This window comes from Spinacia oleracea, chromosome 4 (genome assembly GCF_020520425.1).
Source record: "Spinacia oleracea cultivar Varoflay chromosome 4, BTI_SOV_V1, whole genome shotgun sequence".
NCBI lineage: Eukaryota > Viridiplantae > Streptophyta > Magnoliopsida > Caryophyllales > Amaranthaceae > Spinacia > Spinacia oleracea.
In genome coordinates, this window is record NC_079490.1 from 172,236,987 (window position 1) to 172,254,665 (window position 17,679).

At 37.0% G+C, this 17,679-nt stretch overlaps 1 protein-coding gene across 2 annotated transcripts; it reads right to left on the minus strand.

Annotated features, from left to right (window-relative positions):
• Positions 1 to 1,802: 1,802 nt before the first annotated feature.
• Positions 1,803 to 16,957, minus strand: LOC110786631 (brefeldin A-inhibited guanine nucleotide-exchange protein 1). Of its 2 annotated transcripts, XM_021991190.2 has the most exons (11): positions 15,640 to 16,957; positions 12,513 to 12,830; positions 9,949 to 10,285; positions 8,539 to 8,961; positions 8,060 to 8,352; positions 6,011 to 6,284; positions 5,053 to 5,555; positions 4,430 to 4,751; positions 3,824 to 4,184; positions 2,846 to 3,522; positions 1,803 to 2,670 (listed from the first exon to the last, which is right to left on the minus strand). In XM_021991190.2, exons 1-11 carry the CDS (start codon positions 16,770 to 16,772, stop codon positions 2,053 to 2,055), a joined length of 5,259 nt encoding a protein of 1,752 aa, XP_021846882.1. In that variant the 5' UTR covers positions 16,773 to 16,957; the 3' UTR covers positions 1,803 to 2,052. The 2 variants fall into 2 exon arrangements, with proteins under 2 accessions (XP_021846882.1, XP_021846883.1); XM_021991191.2 differs by lacking the exon at positions 15,640 to 16,957 and having other exon boundaries at positions 9,949 to 10,295; positions 12,513 to 12,690.
• Positions 16,958 to 17,679: the final 722 nt, after the last annotated feature.

A 17,679-nucleotide genomic window follows, 5' to 3' on the forward strand; every position in this document is an offset into this window, starting at 1 on the left:
ATCTGTGTAGTTTTTAATGAATGAATCCGATTACACTTTAGAGAAGCTGAAGATTGAATTGGGAAAGAAGCAAAAGTAAAAATCGCCTGAAGCGGAATTCTTAGAAAAGTGTATATAATAGATGCAGGTTTTTAGTTTGAGATAGGAGAATGAATTAGCGGGTGTTAAACCATGTAAGTGATGGTTTGGTGATGCCCAAGACAAGTAGACAACCTTGCAAACCGTGGAATATATAAGAACTAAGGATCATTGTACACATGTGTCCATGATCATATCCTCAGACACCTTATCCATCTACTAACTTACCATGGTTAAATATTGGTGTTTTATCCCGAGCTGTTTGAACACCATCCAAACCAGGGATGTTAATGGGGCGGGGCGAATGCAGATGTATATCCCTACATCCCCTTCCCCGCCCCCATCACCCATGGCGGATACAAAATTCATCCACATCCCCGCCTCATACCCGCCTAATTTTTCTTATTTAGCAAGCATTTACCATATACACAGAGTAACTAAAAATTAACTTTTAAAAAAGTAACTTAGGACTAAAAGTAACATATATAATAATTAAAAAAATTCACTCATCATAACAAAAAAAAATTTAAAAGCATCACCTAAATTTATATTATCATCTACAAACAAATAAATTCACACCCGCTCCGTCACCCATGGCGGGTACGATTTTTATACCGTTCCCGCCCCATCACCCGCCAAACCTACTCCCATCTCCGCCTTCTTGGGGCGGATGTGCGACGGGTCTCACACAAAACCCGCCCCACTAACATCCCTAACCCAAACTTTGATTTGATGAAAGTGAAGGCAGAGATGAAACAACGCCAAAGATGGCAAAATCAGAGATCTCAATGAGGGAGGCTAGGGGAGGCATTGCTAGGCCATAGACTGGAGTCTGAGTGTTTCCATGGGCACAGATTTGTAATTGGGATTATCGTTGTTCTTTTGGTACCATGTTGTCAAGGGCCCACTAAAACTGCCAGCCCTTATTAAATCGCTACAGGGTTGTCAAAAACTGACCCGGCGATTTCTGACAAAAACCAAAGTGACTCGAAAAATAAAATTCGTACATTCAATCCGCATAAGCATAGTGGCCTCGTACAATTACATTATCCGATTATACCCGACCTGTAACCGACCGATGACCCGATTTGACACCCTAGATGGGTGTTTGAATTCTAATGGGCTGAGTAGTTCTTTCATTGTCTACTTAATTGCAGAAGCAAATGTGTCATTGTCCCTTCCCCACAAACATGATTGGCATTCTAGAATCACCATCTCCCTTTCAAAAGATGATCGTATCAAAGAATAAAAGACTTCTAAACAATAATAAAATAAATTAAATTAAGTGGACTGTAGTTATTACAAAGTATCAGTAGTATAATACAAAGACAAGTTGATTATTCGCAGCTCATGAAAGTGGTATCAACCCTAATCAAGGGGCCACAAACTCCAGAAGGCTTAATCATTTTAAAGGTCATGTTTTCATGTGCACCAAGAATTTTCATGTGAGTTTTGAGCTGTCAGTTTCGTTACAATGCAATTCAGTATTGAAGATAAGTACGGGAAAAAAAGTTGCATAATGGATTAATGGTCATAGTTGCCAGCATTGTAGGCTCATATTTTGGATATATATAAAGTCATTATCTTACAACAATCATACAATAAAAAAAAAAAAGTTATATATTCAAGAACCATAGTACGGAGTATAATCAATTGAAAGTTCGGAAATTTTCCAATGAGAAAACAAAGAATAAGAATAATGTTAAAAAAACATTTCCAGAATATATAGCAAAGTAAGAAATGAGACCATTATTGAAATTTACAAGCATCACAACAAGTTAAGGGAAAATTTCCAGCTAAAAATTCGCTAAATATGTGGACTCTAAAATGTTCAGTTATACATATCGGTAACACATTCTACTATCTATTTTAGGTACAAAATTTTGGTATCAATGACCTCAAAGGCTATATCACAAGAAAAGCCAGTGAAAGAGAGGGAGATGAACTTGAAATTGAACTTGTATTTCTAAACTATTATAATAATTCAACAATAATAGGGCCTATACAGGTTTTAAACATATCACTCAAAATAGGCAGTACTTCTCTTGAGCTGTGTTCACTTCTCACTAGATCAACCAACAACGGAAATAAACGTGAAACGTACCTTTTAAAAGAATCTTTCTCCAAGCGAATCAAGGTTCTTAATGCTGATAAAAGCAAAGTAGTTCGTGCTGCAAGTTCTTCCTTTTTGGCTGAAAGCAATGGAAGGGTCCAATGTGCTTCAGGCTCATCTCCAGGCCTTTTCTTGCTGGAATGAGTCCCAGCACACTCCACGTACATCTCTAATATTTTCTCACAAACGGTTACAACCTGTACTTCTAAGTCGATATCTTCTGAAGTATATGATTGTCTTTCCAAAAGCAAGTCACTAAGAAAATCCAGGTAACTCTGGTAAGACTCATTTTCAAAATGAACCACAGGCGGGTCAGTGAGCTCTAGCATATTGCTCACTGTCTGAAGCTTCCTCAGTATGGTACTTTCAGAGCTTAGTTGGTTAGCATGAGATGAAATCATTGAAAATAGTTCTACAAGGATCTTCAGATTATCAGCTGAGAAACCATCATGGTGAGTCTTGTAAAGGTCAGTTACAAGCTGTAACAGGAGGAAAAACTAGTGAGTTGCAATATTCAGGCTCTCAATATAAAAACTTTTGCAATTTCCAACTTGTTAGCAACCTACTTCCATTAACCCATTCGACACAATAGAATCATACGGAGTACAAGGTAAAAAAAAAAGGTAGTAAACAAATGAGAGAGCCAAAGCAAACCTGTATGATGACCAACTGAACTGCAATATGACCTTTCATTCTTGAGACCACATATGCAGCAGTCTGTAGGTCGTCTTCCTCCAAATCATTGTTGGATATTTCATTGTCAGAATCAAGACCATGATAGGATTGCATAGCATCAGGAATATCAATGTTATCCATAGTCCTCAAGATCCTTAAAAATCCTGGAAGAGTTGAAGCAGCAGCATCTTTTATAGCCAGTAACATACCCCTCCAATCATCTTCAGAAAGCCTGGTTCCTAACTCATTGGTTAAACGTACCAATGCAGCTATACCAGTTTTAGCAGGACCAGGACCTGGACTCTTAATGAAATCAGCAAGCACAGTAACAGCATTTGGTAGTTGAGACCTTACGACAGTAAAGTATGTAACAAAGAGATCAACAAGGCGCTCTGCCGCCACTGAAGAAGTTTCTGAGTCCCATGGACTTCTACGAGGAGAAGAGTCTTTAGTAGTTTGAGGTGACTTGTCATCATTCACCTCATTTTCATCCGTGTCATCTCTACAACCGAGAATTGGGAAAACAACAAATTTGAAAATAGCATTCCAAAACGGCCGTGAAAACAGGCTGCCATGATCCATGAGGATGTTAAATAGCACTTCAACAGAGCTCTTTCTGATGGCTGATCTTGAATCAGATGTCAACCTTGATAATCCTTTGTTTATTATAACAGAGGTATAAACAGAAAACAGAGAATAATCAGAATAAGGAACATCAAGGTTGAATAGTTTTACCTTTTCAAAACTTATCAGAACTTATTCAAGTTTGTGAAATGAACTTGGTTGAAACTAATCAGAACTTATTTTTCCTGAAACTTGTTTTTTTAAGATGAAAAGAAAAAAGCTTTTAGACAACAAAATCATGTTCAAAAAACAAACAGGAGAGTTTCAACTTTCAAGCCCAAACATCAACAAGCAATAAAAAACAGAGGTCAAAAGATAAAACAGCGTATTTACCTGTAAGCAAAGGCATCCAAAAGGAAATGTTTTCATCTTTGCTAATAAAAGCTTGTCTATCAGAGATTTCTCCACTGTCACTTAAATCATATGAATTGGCATCTTGACGATCCTCGTTGCAAAACAATCCCCCTTCTGCAAGCTTAAGAGCACAAAATCGAAGAAATGCAATGGCATTGAAGCTGACATCACTGTCGTATTTGCTGTTTGTGAAAGTAATGAGGCATCTAACACAATCTGTGAAAGTTGTAGACTCTGTCTCTGTTATGTGAGGGAAATATTCCCGAACAATTTTTTCCATAGTCTCAAAGGCCAGCAACACTATACTCTTCCGTTCATCAGCAGCAGCTGTTGTGAAAACCTGAGAAAAGAAAAAGAAGATTAAGCAACAAACAGCTACACATTGATAATCTACCCCAAACCAAAATGCTCACAGTCCATCTCTTTTCTTCTTCTTTTTCAAGGGAAAGTTGAATCATACGAAGTATATGGATAAAATATGCTCAATAAATGAAATACATACAGAACATGAACAATAAGTCAGACGACACAGATTGAAACCATATGATGACACAATGTAGAAAATGAAATAAGCCAGGAAGTTACCATAAAAACACTTTTCCATCCAGACTTCACATTACTGACACGGCTAAGGACCATCTGAGAAATGCAGCGGACTATTAGTTCCCTGATTTCAGCAGAGCTACTCTTTTGCATTACAATGACAAAAGGCCTTAAAAATTCATTTTGGAAATTGTAATTTGCCAACTCCTCACGCTCAAGGAATTTCATAGCAAGCTGTCGTAATGAATCCATGACGAAAATTGCCACTGAGAGGTTTTCTGACAGGCCAACGGACACAAAGAAATCTGAAAGAACATTCCAGATGCGAGACCACACTAGTCTGATGCGATTCATATTATAGTGCCTGCAAAAAGAATCATGGTTATGATTTGGTCCAGATAATTGTTTAAGATCGTGCAACAACAGCAGCCGGTGGAACCAACCACTAGTTAAGAGGGTTGCTCGATGCTCCAATCCTTCGCAAAACATGGGGATAAAATACAAGAAAATCGAAATATCCAATGTAATAACAGAAATTTCATTCAACAGCATCTAGAACCTTCCAAAATGTGCCATCCACAGAAACAACAATCTAGACAATCAACACATTTCAACCAAAAAAGAAAACTCAGTGATGAAAATCTCAAGGAAAAAGCCAGTCTTACGTAATTTCAACAATCTTAGTGAGGCTGAACACACGAGGGTCAGTTGGAGACTGCAACTCTGCCATTGAAACTTTGCAAAGAGCTCTCACAAAGGACACTATTGCCTCACTGTTCATCCTTTCACTATGCGCAAAGATGTGGTTCAATTCGTAGCTCCCAATTTGATCAAGCAAATGCAAGTTTGAAATGAAGTGAGTGACCTGTTCTGAAGTAACCAGTTTGGGAGTGTTAGCACCAAGTGCGCTGCTGTCATAGGATCCACCTCGAACGACAGCTGCAACAGCCGGATTTTGAAGAGCTCCTTTTTTCTTTAACGAAGCTAATTCACTTGACTTGAGCGATTTCTGTTCAGGTTCGGCATTAGACATGCTTAAGAATGATGCGTCAGGTGGAACACCTTCTCCCAAAAGTTGCAAATGCTCAAATCTAGACAAGCATGTTAAAATGTGCTCCCATGCTTCTTGAAGATAATTCCCATTTTCAATAGCGATAGACATTATGGTCTGCAGAAACAAGTATCTTAAGGTCAACGGAAGAATAACATCGGGTAAAATATCTAATATGTTTGCACCAGAAACAACATCCATCACGAGAGTGCTCAGATAGACATCTTTTCAACAAAATTGGGTTAAAGCGGATTCCTGTTACTACATACAAAGAAGCAGAAGATCAACTAATATGGATCTGAAGTTTGCACCCAAATTCTCATATTCTCCTGAGCACTTGACATTGAAAACGTAGTTGTATAAACAGTACCATTGATTTGTGAAACTATATACTGCTACTAGCTGAGAATAGACAGCGTATCCTTCATTGTGCTTTTAAATGTGTTTTTATCAATTTTGAAATTGAATACATTTTATCAATACTTAGTACATGAACAGTGTCATTGCTAGCTAAGCAGCTTTTCACATAAACATTGACGGTCTCTTCTTCAAAAACTCAAAACAAGGCTTACCTTCATAGCATCAACATTTTTTTGCTTCATATCTGCTGCGCAGTGGAGATACGTGAATTTGGCTAAAGAGGTCACAAAGGCATCTCTTTGGGTCTGCATACTTAGCACTGCTGTCACATGCACAGCATATCGGAAGCCTTGCAAACACTCTGAAGTAGCTAACTTGTCATCACTCTGGTCAAGTGTCATACTAAATGCAGCCAGCATAGGACCCCAACAAACTTCCACCATAAACCTCAATATCGAAACATCTGAAACTGTATAAAAAATAGACCTGCAACAAAGCAGTGAGACGGTTAGCATCCTTTCTCATACAGGAGTCAAGAAAAGAACATGTAAAAATTCAGTTTTATAGTTCTTGATCTTTTTGAAAAGTTCACCTTGTACAGGACTACCTTTACAAGAATTTTATAATATTATTCTAACGCAATTTCACATACATATAAGGCCTCTTTCACCGAAAAACACACATATAAGGTGAAAGTAAAAAAACTTGGCCTAACAAGTTTCAGAAAGGCATATATTATGGGACAAAAGAAAAGGCCTTAAGTGAGCAATCATTAGCTAAACACAGTGATATAAGACAGTATGGAACTATTTAGTGACTGAATACATTAGTAGGAACATAACCTTACTGAGGCAGAAAAAAAATACTTACTGAGAGAGACCTTGCTCTCTCCTTGATTCTCAATTTCTCATAATCTCAAACTAATGTTATGAATCAAGAATATTGATGCTGGACATTTGCTACCTGCCTAGCCCAATAGGCCAGTTTCAAACTATTAACAGACAACCAGTAACTATGTGAAATGCTTTGAAAGATTATTAGGGCTTGACCCGCAAAATTGCACAATGCCATAATGCTACAATATTCTTTTCTTATTCTTTCATAATACAGTGTTACAAGATTTATTTGTAGTTATGGTTGGTTGGTTAAGGTCATGCTGAAGAAATGATGTGTGCATGAATTCGGAGGATAACCAACTAACCAAGTAGTGGTGCTGATTGGTCCCGATTGCCATCAAGTATTGTATGGAATAACCATCAGGGACAAAGATTGCTTGTAGCAGTTGGGTCTTGTGGTAACTAAGCAATGGGGAGTAGTGATTGGTAGGAGTGTCAATGAGCCGATACTCTCAATAAACAACTCGGCTCTGCTAAAGTTTTTATGTCTGTTTATTAATAAATGAACCGAGCTTGAACAATTTGTGAAGCTCGCTTAATTAATTAGGTTGAACATGAACATAAATTATACTAGTGCCTATATGTTCATGAACAACTCGTTTATTTATGTTTATGAACAAACTTGTTTTCTTATGCTCATGAATAAGCTTGTTTATTGTTCAAATGTTTTTTTAGAAAAAATTATTTATTGTATTGTATCTATCACCAATTTAGCATATACATATTTGTTTTTAAAAGAGATAAAATCTCATACTTTATGGTTATTCTCGATATATAATTCCAATTAATAGAAACCTCAACAAAATTTACCTTATACTTGTGTCGTTCCATAAATATTTCAAATTCTAGAGTTTTAGTGTTTCATGCTTTCCAACTCACAACTTCGGCCATCAATATCTTTAATTCTTAATGTAAAAGTTGATACCTTGAAACTTGAAAGTATAAAGTGAGACGAATCTAACAATATCCCACATGACTATATTTTTCCTTGCGCATATATCACAATAGACAGTCAAAGGAGAGTGAGTAAATAGTGTAAAAGTTCAAATTTTGCAACATTTATGGAATGCAAGAGGTCACTTAATATTCATGTCATACTCTCGGGATAATGAGAGAACAATGATTTCGTAAATAACAAGCAAGACTGGAAGAAGGAATAAGAAAGAAAGTTTGGGTAAGTCTTGAGTTCGGATTAACGTAGAAGTAATATGTAAAATAGATAACAAGATTATTCAAATAAATTGCATTATGTAAAATTGGCTCTTTTTTCTGGGCATCTAATAATAGAAAAGTTGCATATTGATTTAAAATGGAGGCAGTACGTGTAATGATTCAGGGAATAGCTTTATTTAGCGAAGGACTTACTCTGATTTTCCAGACTTTGCCCTGAACTGCTCCTGGATGTTCTTGATAAGAAGGCCATTAGTACCCAAAGGTTTTTCTTCTGGCTCCTTCCCCATGACTAAGTTCAGTATTCCATCCAAGCCCAATAACCTGTTAAATCCATTGAGCTGCTTGCTCTGTGGTTGAGAATTTTCAGCACTCATTTTGATTTCGTCTTTCACAATCTGATCATATAGAACACCTAGGTACTCTTCAGGTAAGTCCTTGCCATCATCAATTCCTCGATTGTTTCGAATAAAATCAGCTTTCGTCATCTGGAGAACATTTCGTTAAAAACAATAATTCTAGTAATCTAGATCACAAGTATATACTCTGTATAAGGTTTGGAGTTGCCAGATATATTATATACATAAGGGAAGGAGACTATTAAAACATCATCCAACATCCCACAGGTAGATTGATTACAGATAGAAAACAAGCATTTAAAACAAAAAGCTCACCTTGTCCTTGACCATGTTATTGTGAGCATCGGTGTTAAGCATTATAACAGAATAGGCGAGGACATAAGCTGTATCTGCACTTTTAAAGGAGTTAGGATTGCATTTACAATAGCGCTCAGCAAACTTCTCCATAATCCGGTCTATCTTTTGAGCTTCTCCTGGCAATCTGAAACCCCGCAGAAAATAACGGATAGCTTCACCAAAATCCATTTTTTCAAATTCGAATCCATCGACATAGGCATGCATAACCTTTAATGGAAAATCATCTCGTTCTCCCAAGTAGTCCCCAATGACAGTTGGATTCAGGCCAGCTGTGTTCTTCAGAAAAGAGGCTACATCTTCGGGAGAACCACCAACTTTTTTGGTGTTAATTAAAAATTCAACACCTTTGGAAGGTTTCCTGTTAAATAATGTGATGCCTTTCTGCAAATATAAAAGAATGTTGTCAATAAAAATTAGAGACTAAACAAAAAAATTTAAGAATTTATTATAAGATGAGCAACACACTTGATAACAAAAGGAAAACAAGCCTAATGCGTTTGGATGGGAGCCACACATAATGATCAGCACGTACACTTGGAACCAGCGGAGGATCCAGAATATATTTATTCAGTGGGCCAAACTAAATGTGCGAATTTTATCTTTAAATTATTTTAACTACTTTTTATTATGTAAATTGGCGCAAATAATTATACTTCGTATTAAAAAAAAATACACGAGTAAGTGAAAATATTCAAGTAGTATAATGTGAATGGAAGATACTTTGATTAAACTAAAAAAAGAAATGAAAAGATTCATATAATATTGAAATACATACTTAAAAATAAAACTTCGCAAAGGAAAAGGAAATAACAAGAAGGGACAAAGGGAGTATTACTAGAGTGTAAAAGTTAATAACCCAATTATGTTGGAAAGGAAAAAAATTTAGGATAATGGGGGTTTGAACCCATGAAGCCAGCCTAACCAACTTAGCTAGGATATTTTCATGTCTTATAAATAAACCATTTAACACTAATACAGAATTTCATCAATGGGTGGGCCTTGGCCTAGATAGCGACCCCCGCCTCCCCCTCCTTGGATCCGCCACTGCTTGGAACATGAAAGTGCACAAGCTATGTAACACGGACTCAGGTACTAGTGAGAGACACGGGAATGAGATGTTAGTCAAAATATAGTTTTCACGACGATGTGACTATTTTCAACCTCTGAAGTCAACATTAGACATTGATACATTAAAGGATTATCCGACAGGTGACAAGACTATATTAAGTTTCTTAAGTTCATGAAATTAGTAATTAACAAGGTTCCATACCAAGTGATTGCTGAAAAGATAGACAAGTATACAAAGTACTTATAGCACTAGTAAGCAAAAATGAAGACTATTTAACCTCATTAATTCGAGACAAAAACCTGAATTTCAAGCTTATAAGCTCGACGTTGCTCAAGTGTTGCAGCATCCGATGACTCAGAATTCGAATCTGGATGCAGTTCATACTCTGCAATTATTCCCTCTTCTCCATTCAGGGCAGAATGTATGTCTACTGAACCAGACACCACAGAAGATCTCTTTGACAAAGAAGATTCCCCTATTTTCAGTTGCTGGTCCATCCATGCTCCCATTGACTTGACAATTCTAACTAAGCACTTGACTGATTCAACTCGAAAAGTAAGATCCTTAACTGGAGACAAAAGTGTAGTAGAACCAGATGGTGGACCAAGAGCTGTCTTCAAAAGGCCATTAACCGTCCTGCAAACATCTGATGGAATTATAAGAGCTTAAATAGATTTTCAGATCTGTCATAATATAATAGATCATCAAATGGTCATGAAATGCAAAAGATGTAAGGAGTCAACGGGGAAATATGTTCTACACTTAGCGTCACCAGCAACTGGTCCAATATAATAAGCCTCCTGTACTTTTACTCATCAACGTTGAAAAACAAATATACTAATCTTTAAGGAGGTAAGGCTAGTTATTGAGCGCCCTTACCATTGTAAAATAAGAGCACCTAGCTCTGCGCATTCACAATGACTCGATTCTATGTTCTGTCGCTTCATGAAACATGGGTGTTGAAAATCATAACCACCACCACCACCCCCCCCCCCCCCCCGGACCATTCCCGCTCCCTTTTTGGATTACGCGGTCTGGTCGAGCTTTAGCATTCTTTTGAGAACAGCTTTGGGACTCGGGCCCGTGAACAAAAATGATCTGTGTAGAATGCTTATCAGTAGCTTAAGAATCCAGCAAACAATCTAATGCTGTGCCACTTTTTAATCTTCCAAACAGTTTTTATGTAATTACAACTTTCAGATCCTACCCTTTTATTACAACCATGGCCAGTTGGGGGTTCTGCTCAAAACAAGCTGTTGGTCAAATTATCTCTGATGAGGCCCACACCTATTGTAGAAGGGTTCAGATGTGCAGAGAGGTTCTACTACTTCACAGAAAATAAGTGGAGGACATTTATCTGTACTATTAGGATTCTTCTTTAGCATATCATTCTGGAGGCAGAAACTAGTGACTCTTTCTGGGTCAGTTAAAAGAACTTTTCCACAAATCATAAGAAATATGATCGAACTTATATCCTAACCGCAGATCATGAGTTCTTAAAAGAAATGCCACAGCTCGAATTTACACACTACATCTAGAATGAATAAACAGATAAACAGAAGATATCGTGCTTCATCCTTATGTCGCCTAAGTGACATCATCATACTATATAGTATATACACTCCCAAAGTCCCAAATCATACCTAAGAATCGTTTTACAGTATAAGTTCATTCAACAATTATACTTTCAACAACTATCACCTTATGAATAATTTTGCACCAAGATGTGGTTGGTAATTTGGTAAGCTAACTACAGTGCAAAGACCATGCTTCAGGTTTTCAAGGCGCTATTGATGAGGTAAACTGAAGCACGAAGACCCATTTGTTTGCCATTAATATACTGCAAATATACGTCCTCCTTAACACCCGTTGAGTCCACAAGACCACAAACGAAAATATTAAAAGTTGTTGGTGACCAAAGATGACCTTATGGGGATGAAAAGGAATATGTTATTCAATCAGGTATCCAGAATCATATAACATGGATAGAGGTGAGAGGAGGAGAAGAATCCACACAAGCTCTACATGAGGATGACAGCTTGGTCAGTGTAGCCGACTGCCAATCGCATCCCTTTTGTAGTGGCGGTTGTTGTGAATCTTGTGAATAGTGATACTCACACTAACTATTTGACTAGATAGTAGCAATATACTTCATTCAAAGGTGGCGGTGCATTTTCTGTTTTAGGAAGTCCCCTAAAACTCGTGAAATGTTGATCAGACAAAGTAATCAGCAAATCTTTTTTCTTTCTTAAGAACAAAAAAAAAAAATGTTTATTATTTACCAGTGAAAAACTGTCAGATGTGGAAGAATAGACGTTTAGTAAAGCAGACAGCCAATAATGAGTACCCTGAATTTTCTTCCTACCCTAAAAGGTTAAATTGACAACAACGGACTCATCATAGAAATACTCGCCACCACCTTTTAAGCTTGTGCAATGAAATCTTGTACTAAATCTTCCCATCCAAGTGATCCAACTACATAACTACTTAATGCTCAAAAGAATTCATGTAATTCACTCCAATAAATCAATTCATCACAGCTTTAGATTCATGATTTTCCTTTTTCCTGCATGTTTATCTGCAACAAGGGCCAAGCTTTAGATTCGTGATTTTCCTTTTAGGCTCGCCTTTTCGTACACTGGCAACAGCCCCAGGCATGTTGTATAAAGCCAATCATTTATTCATTTACTAATGAGTCAGCACATGTGGATCAGAGAGACAAAACAATTCAACACCCACGATGCAGAAGACTATATAGAAAAGATCTTTAGAAAATAGGAAACAGATAGACTCTTATAAAAGCAAACATAACAAACCTCTTTTCTATTTAAAACCAAAATGAAGAATTAGACATCAGAAGTACCTCTCGTAAATGTTTGGAGCATCCAGATCACAGTCATAATTGACAAAAAGATCAATGACTAGCTGTGGATCGTGAGAAATCTTCTCCAGAAGGTTGAGGACAGTCATTTTTTGTATAAAACGAGGCTGAAGTATATTTTCCAGGACACGAAGGATAAGCATTGGAAAGAAAATTCCAATCTCAGCTTTCAACCCTGATCTAAATTTAGATAGCAAGCTCATAAATATCGAACATAGAAGCTGGAAGATGGTCATCACTGACAATGCACTGTTCTTCAACAACGACAAACAGAGAAACTGTTTGATAATGTTCAGGAAGCTGCAAAAAAGAGTACAGATCAATAAATACTAAAACAGAAACCTAAAAAGTTGTTTATAATCCGTAATTATGTATCACTAACACAACAATTAACTAGGTAAGGAAAAATACACTAGAAAGCAGTGTTACAGTAAGCTGTCTGTGAGTGATCCTGAGAGTCTTGTGTATATCGCTAAAACCTAGGATATTGAGAGCCAGAATAACAAAGGTAGTTAGTCTCGAGAATCATTCTTCCCCAGATATTAGTTCACTTGATTCCCTCCTTCAGAACCCCACTACCCGTCTCCAACTGTTTTACCTCTTATGCCCATGCCTTCAACTCTGAATTTCCAATACCGGGAATCTATGTTCCTGGAGATCAGCTAACACAGTAAACTTACTCCCTCCATTTCAAAATACATTTCTCATTCTATTTTGTGTTGTTTCAAATTTCTTTTTGGGGCTGGGAATAATTACATGGAAACCAGTTTGTCCAAGTAAAGAAATTGAAAAGGTGTAACAAATTCCTTCAAACAAGGTTATTTCCCCATCTAAAACCTCCAAAATAAATTACTCCTTAATCTACCCTTGCAAAGAAAATGTGGAAAATCTTTCTCCTCTTGCATGAATCCAATTTCCATTTCATCCGGGAAAATCCATCTTTTCTAGGCAATGTCTATGTCATTTGATAAAAGAAAACGGGAAATGATACTTCCTTTCTACTTCACAAACCCATCGTTTACCTGGATTTTATCAAATTAACATCTTTTGCATCCCCTTGCTTATCTCAAAATCATCATTGGTGTTATTATCATCCCCGGGTGGCTGGACTTTTAGATGTTCTCCTTCCTCTCTGACGGTTATGGCTGCCCACAAGTTTCAACACCCGGAAGTTTAAACCATGTCTTTATTATAAATGGGAAAATTCCTAAAATGTCATGTGTAGATCATACGTCCAACTAACTAAGCCACATAAACCAGTTCACCGGCTCTAACAAATTGGGATTATTATAGGAAGTGCCCTCATAGTTTGGGTTATTCATGTGAATTTTTCTTAAAATTAAAGCCTTCTCGTTAACTTTACCAAATTAGCCCTCACTCTCAAAAAGGTGCATGACCAAATTATTCAAGAAAAGTTCACTTTTCAATACCAGTACCCACTGAATGGCCGACCTACTCCCTCCTTAATCTTTGGGCCCAAACCAAATTGGGTGAGTATTTTGAAATGGAGAATACTTGTGAAATTCCATCCACTCCTTATTTTTATACTCCCTGTGTCCAATAATGAAGTAATATATACGGCATACCATCATAGATGTCCAAAATAAACTTCAAATCCTTTTACAAGACCTACTTTTCCTTATCTCTCTCCATCTTATCGATCTTTTTCTCTTGAATTCCCAACGCATTCTGGCACCCTTTTTCCTCTCTCCTTCCACTTTTGAATTTTTGAATCTATACTCAACAACTATTCCTAACCTTTGTTCCCAGCTCAAAATGTGAAGTTCACGATGATACGGAAGTGCAGTCGAAATCATGACTTCTTTTTTATAATAAGAAAATAAAATATATTACCAGGTATCAGCTGTAAAAATTAGTATAGAGAAAGCGGACAAGCTTCCCTCTAATCAGAAAACTAGATTACAGATTAGGCCAGTTTCTTTCAACCTTTACCTTTTAATCCGTGACTTACAAAATTGGTTGAATCCATGAAGGGAGTACTTGATTCAACATGACAAGAGTTTGAACCTCGTTTTATTTACCTCACATGTTCCAACCACTAACAACTCAACGACACATCTCTCTAATAACTTGGCTTTTGGCAATTACAGACTCATGCATTACATCAATTATTATAAAGTGATGGGTATTTTCATGTACAAAAACTTATATATTACGTTCTCATGTATATGACCAACTTCTTACCAAATAGTTGCACTTCCTAATCAAATAATTACACATTTGTGATCAAATTATTATGTTTAATTTATATCAATCAAAAATTTATTCTTTGTAATCAAATAGTTACACTTTGTCATCGTATAGTTATATTTTTTTATTGCTGACTTTAGCAGCCGTAAGGCAGTGTCATGAGAGATTTACTCTTTTTTATTAAAAAAAAAAGGAACAAAAGAAATAAAAGGGAAAATGAAGGGTGTGCCTAATACACACACCTTGAGTGCACCTAAATACCTAATAGCTAAACCTCACATGCCTCGAGCTAAGGTCGCTCGAGGTGAACTTTTTAAAGTTAAGGTTGAAGAAAACAATCTTTGCACCAATGAAGCCTTAAAGGTTCCGTGAGAATTTGAGGGGAACAAAATATGATTGATGATACTCCATTAGACACAGGTCAATTTCATGGTGTCACTATCCAACATGGTTTATGTCCTCGTTTGTAATGATTCAGGTTGGTCTATGAAAGGGTTAACCTAGTTTCCTCTCTAAATCAAATCAAATCAAAATATAAATACACAAACACAACTGCACCTACGATTGGGTTCTTTCAAAAGAAGTTCTCATCATTTCTCACAATTTACACCTAAGAATTGTACTTCCATATCTTTTGGGTGCTGTGAACTGTGTTGTTTAGTATTTATTATTGGATATTGAACCAGAGCCTAAATAATGTGAAAGGGGTCCCTCAAATCGACTAACTAGTTTTATCAGAACATACCGTTCCAATATCATTATACAAAGTAGTAATTATACTTTACAGAAGCCACAGAATCAAGCCCAGAAACTTCAAAAACAACCTAAATTAATAACTTCAGGAAAAATCGAACTTGATTGCTAGGCAATGAATAACAAAAATAATTCAGGAACTTACCTCTCATTTGATCGCCAAACAAGACCACTATTATCCATAATCACCTTCAGCAATTCCAAAGATAGGATTTTCCCTCTGAGTAAAATCTCATCATCAGAATGCTCTTGTGAAGAGAACTTCATCGACAATTTACACAAGTTCTTAAACAGCGAAAATCCATCTTCTCTGAGCAAACTCTCCCTTTCCCCTGATGCTTCCAATCCCTCACTCTTATCTTCTACCTTCACGTCTTCTTCGATATTTTCCTCCGGATTCACCCCTGCTTTGACATTTTCCTCTGGTTTCACCTCCGAACCATCACCATCATTCCTATTCTCATTCCCATTCCCATTCCCATTCATAATTCCATTCTGGAGGTTCTCGGTCTGTGTTTTAATATCTTCAACCATTCCATTAGAATCCATAACCTCGTTCATAACATTCTGAACCAACTGAGCCGAATTCCCTTCACTCAGATTCCTATCAGTAAATTCGAGCAACTCCGATACAGTAACAGTCTTAAAATTACTAACAAACATAGAATCCTCTTCAACACGAGCGAAAACAATTAACACAATCTGAGCTAAAACAGCCTTAGCACAGATCTGATTAGTCCCATTCAAACCCCCTAAATATACATTATAACAAGTCTTAACAATGTGGTTAAGATAATCACCTCTGAACTCAATATACGGAGATCGAATCGCTGAAAGCAGCACCTTCATCACGGAGAACTGAACCAGCTCATCCCCCAAACCGCAACACTTACAAACGGATTCAATCAGCTGAAAATTGAGCGAATTGCTGTTATCATCGGAAGACCGATTGAGCTCGAAGCGCAGAAGGTTGTGAGAGAAGAGGCGGAAGAGAGCTTCGAGGGCAGGATCAATAATCTTCGGCGAGGCGGTGTCGAGAGCGAGGAGAAGAGGAGACAGAAGAGCGTCGGTGTCGGTAGGCGATAATGTAGGGATCGTAGAGGAAAGAGAAAGGGAAGGGAGTTCAGTTAGGGTTTCGAGCTTATCAATGGCGGATTTACAGGCGGCGACGAGGTTACTGTGCTTCCGCCATGCGACGTTTTTTATGATTTTGTCGAAGGAAGGGCCGAGGATTTTGCCGCAGCGGGTGGAGCCGCCGAGGGATTGTGACGACGCCATTGATGATGAGGAGGAGAGAGAAAGTGAGATATCAGAGATCTGAAATGGAGATCGGCATGGGAGGATTGAGGAGAGAGAGGATGGGAGGTGAGAAGGTGCTTTCTGATGGCCTGAAAGTATAGTGAAGAAAGGGATGATCGGAGGGAAGTTTGTTGGTGTTGGCGTTGGTCTGAAGAGAGAAAATGAATAAGTTTAAGCAGACACGTGGTATTTAATTCCCAAATAAACATTATAATTGTCATTATACAATACTTAAAAAAAAAATTAATGGGTTGATTAAGACTTCAATATGAAGTTTGAATGAAATTATGTGGAACAGTGAAAGGAGATTGTGATTTGTTGACTTTTTCTTAATGCAAATTTCGTTTGGGAGATTATCATTGAATCAATTTCTTATCAAATGTTATTCTGAATATTAGGAGTAATTCTAATATTAGTACGTAGCTTAGGATTTTAATTAAAAAAAGTACATATAAAACCCCTTTATCCAATTCATCATTGAGTAAAAAAATTAATGAAATTTTAAATATTAATACTATACTGCTGATATAGATTAGATTAGCAAATAGTGACCAATTATGGAAAGGTCAAACACTCAAACACAATATATGACTAGAAGTCCTTTTTAATCGGTAAGCAATTCAAGAAGACGATTGAACAAAGTGTAAGAAATTCCACGAAATTGATCTGAATAACCGTTTTTACTTGTGATTAATTTCACGTGTAAAGTGTATTTAAACTATTTCCTTGTTACTAACTAACAACATTCTTAATTAGAGTTGGGCATTTGTCGGGCTGTGTAGACTGTATACATGTCGGATCTCTTGTGCCTTATGCCTTAACAGGTCATGCCTAAATGAGCCAAGATAAAGTCGTGTCATGGCCCATGCCTCTCTTGCATAAATGA

Bases quoted from the DNA above. Each gene is read 5' to 3' on its own strand.
- LOC110786631 (XM_021991190.2), bottom strand. From the start codon at position 16,772: ATGGCGTCGTCACAATCCCTCGGCGGCTCCACCCGCTGCGGCAAAATC. The intron at 10,286-12,512 runs GTACTTCTGATG...AGATGTTTGCAG, and splicing joins GCTCCAAACATTTACGAGAG to GACGGTTAATGGCCTTTTGA. The intron at 5,556-6,010 runs GTAAGCCTTGTT...TTGTTTCTGCAG, and splicing joins AAAATGTTGATGCTATGAAG to ACCATAATGTCTATCGCTAT.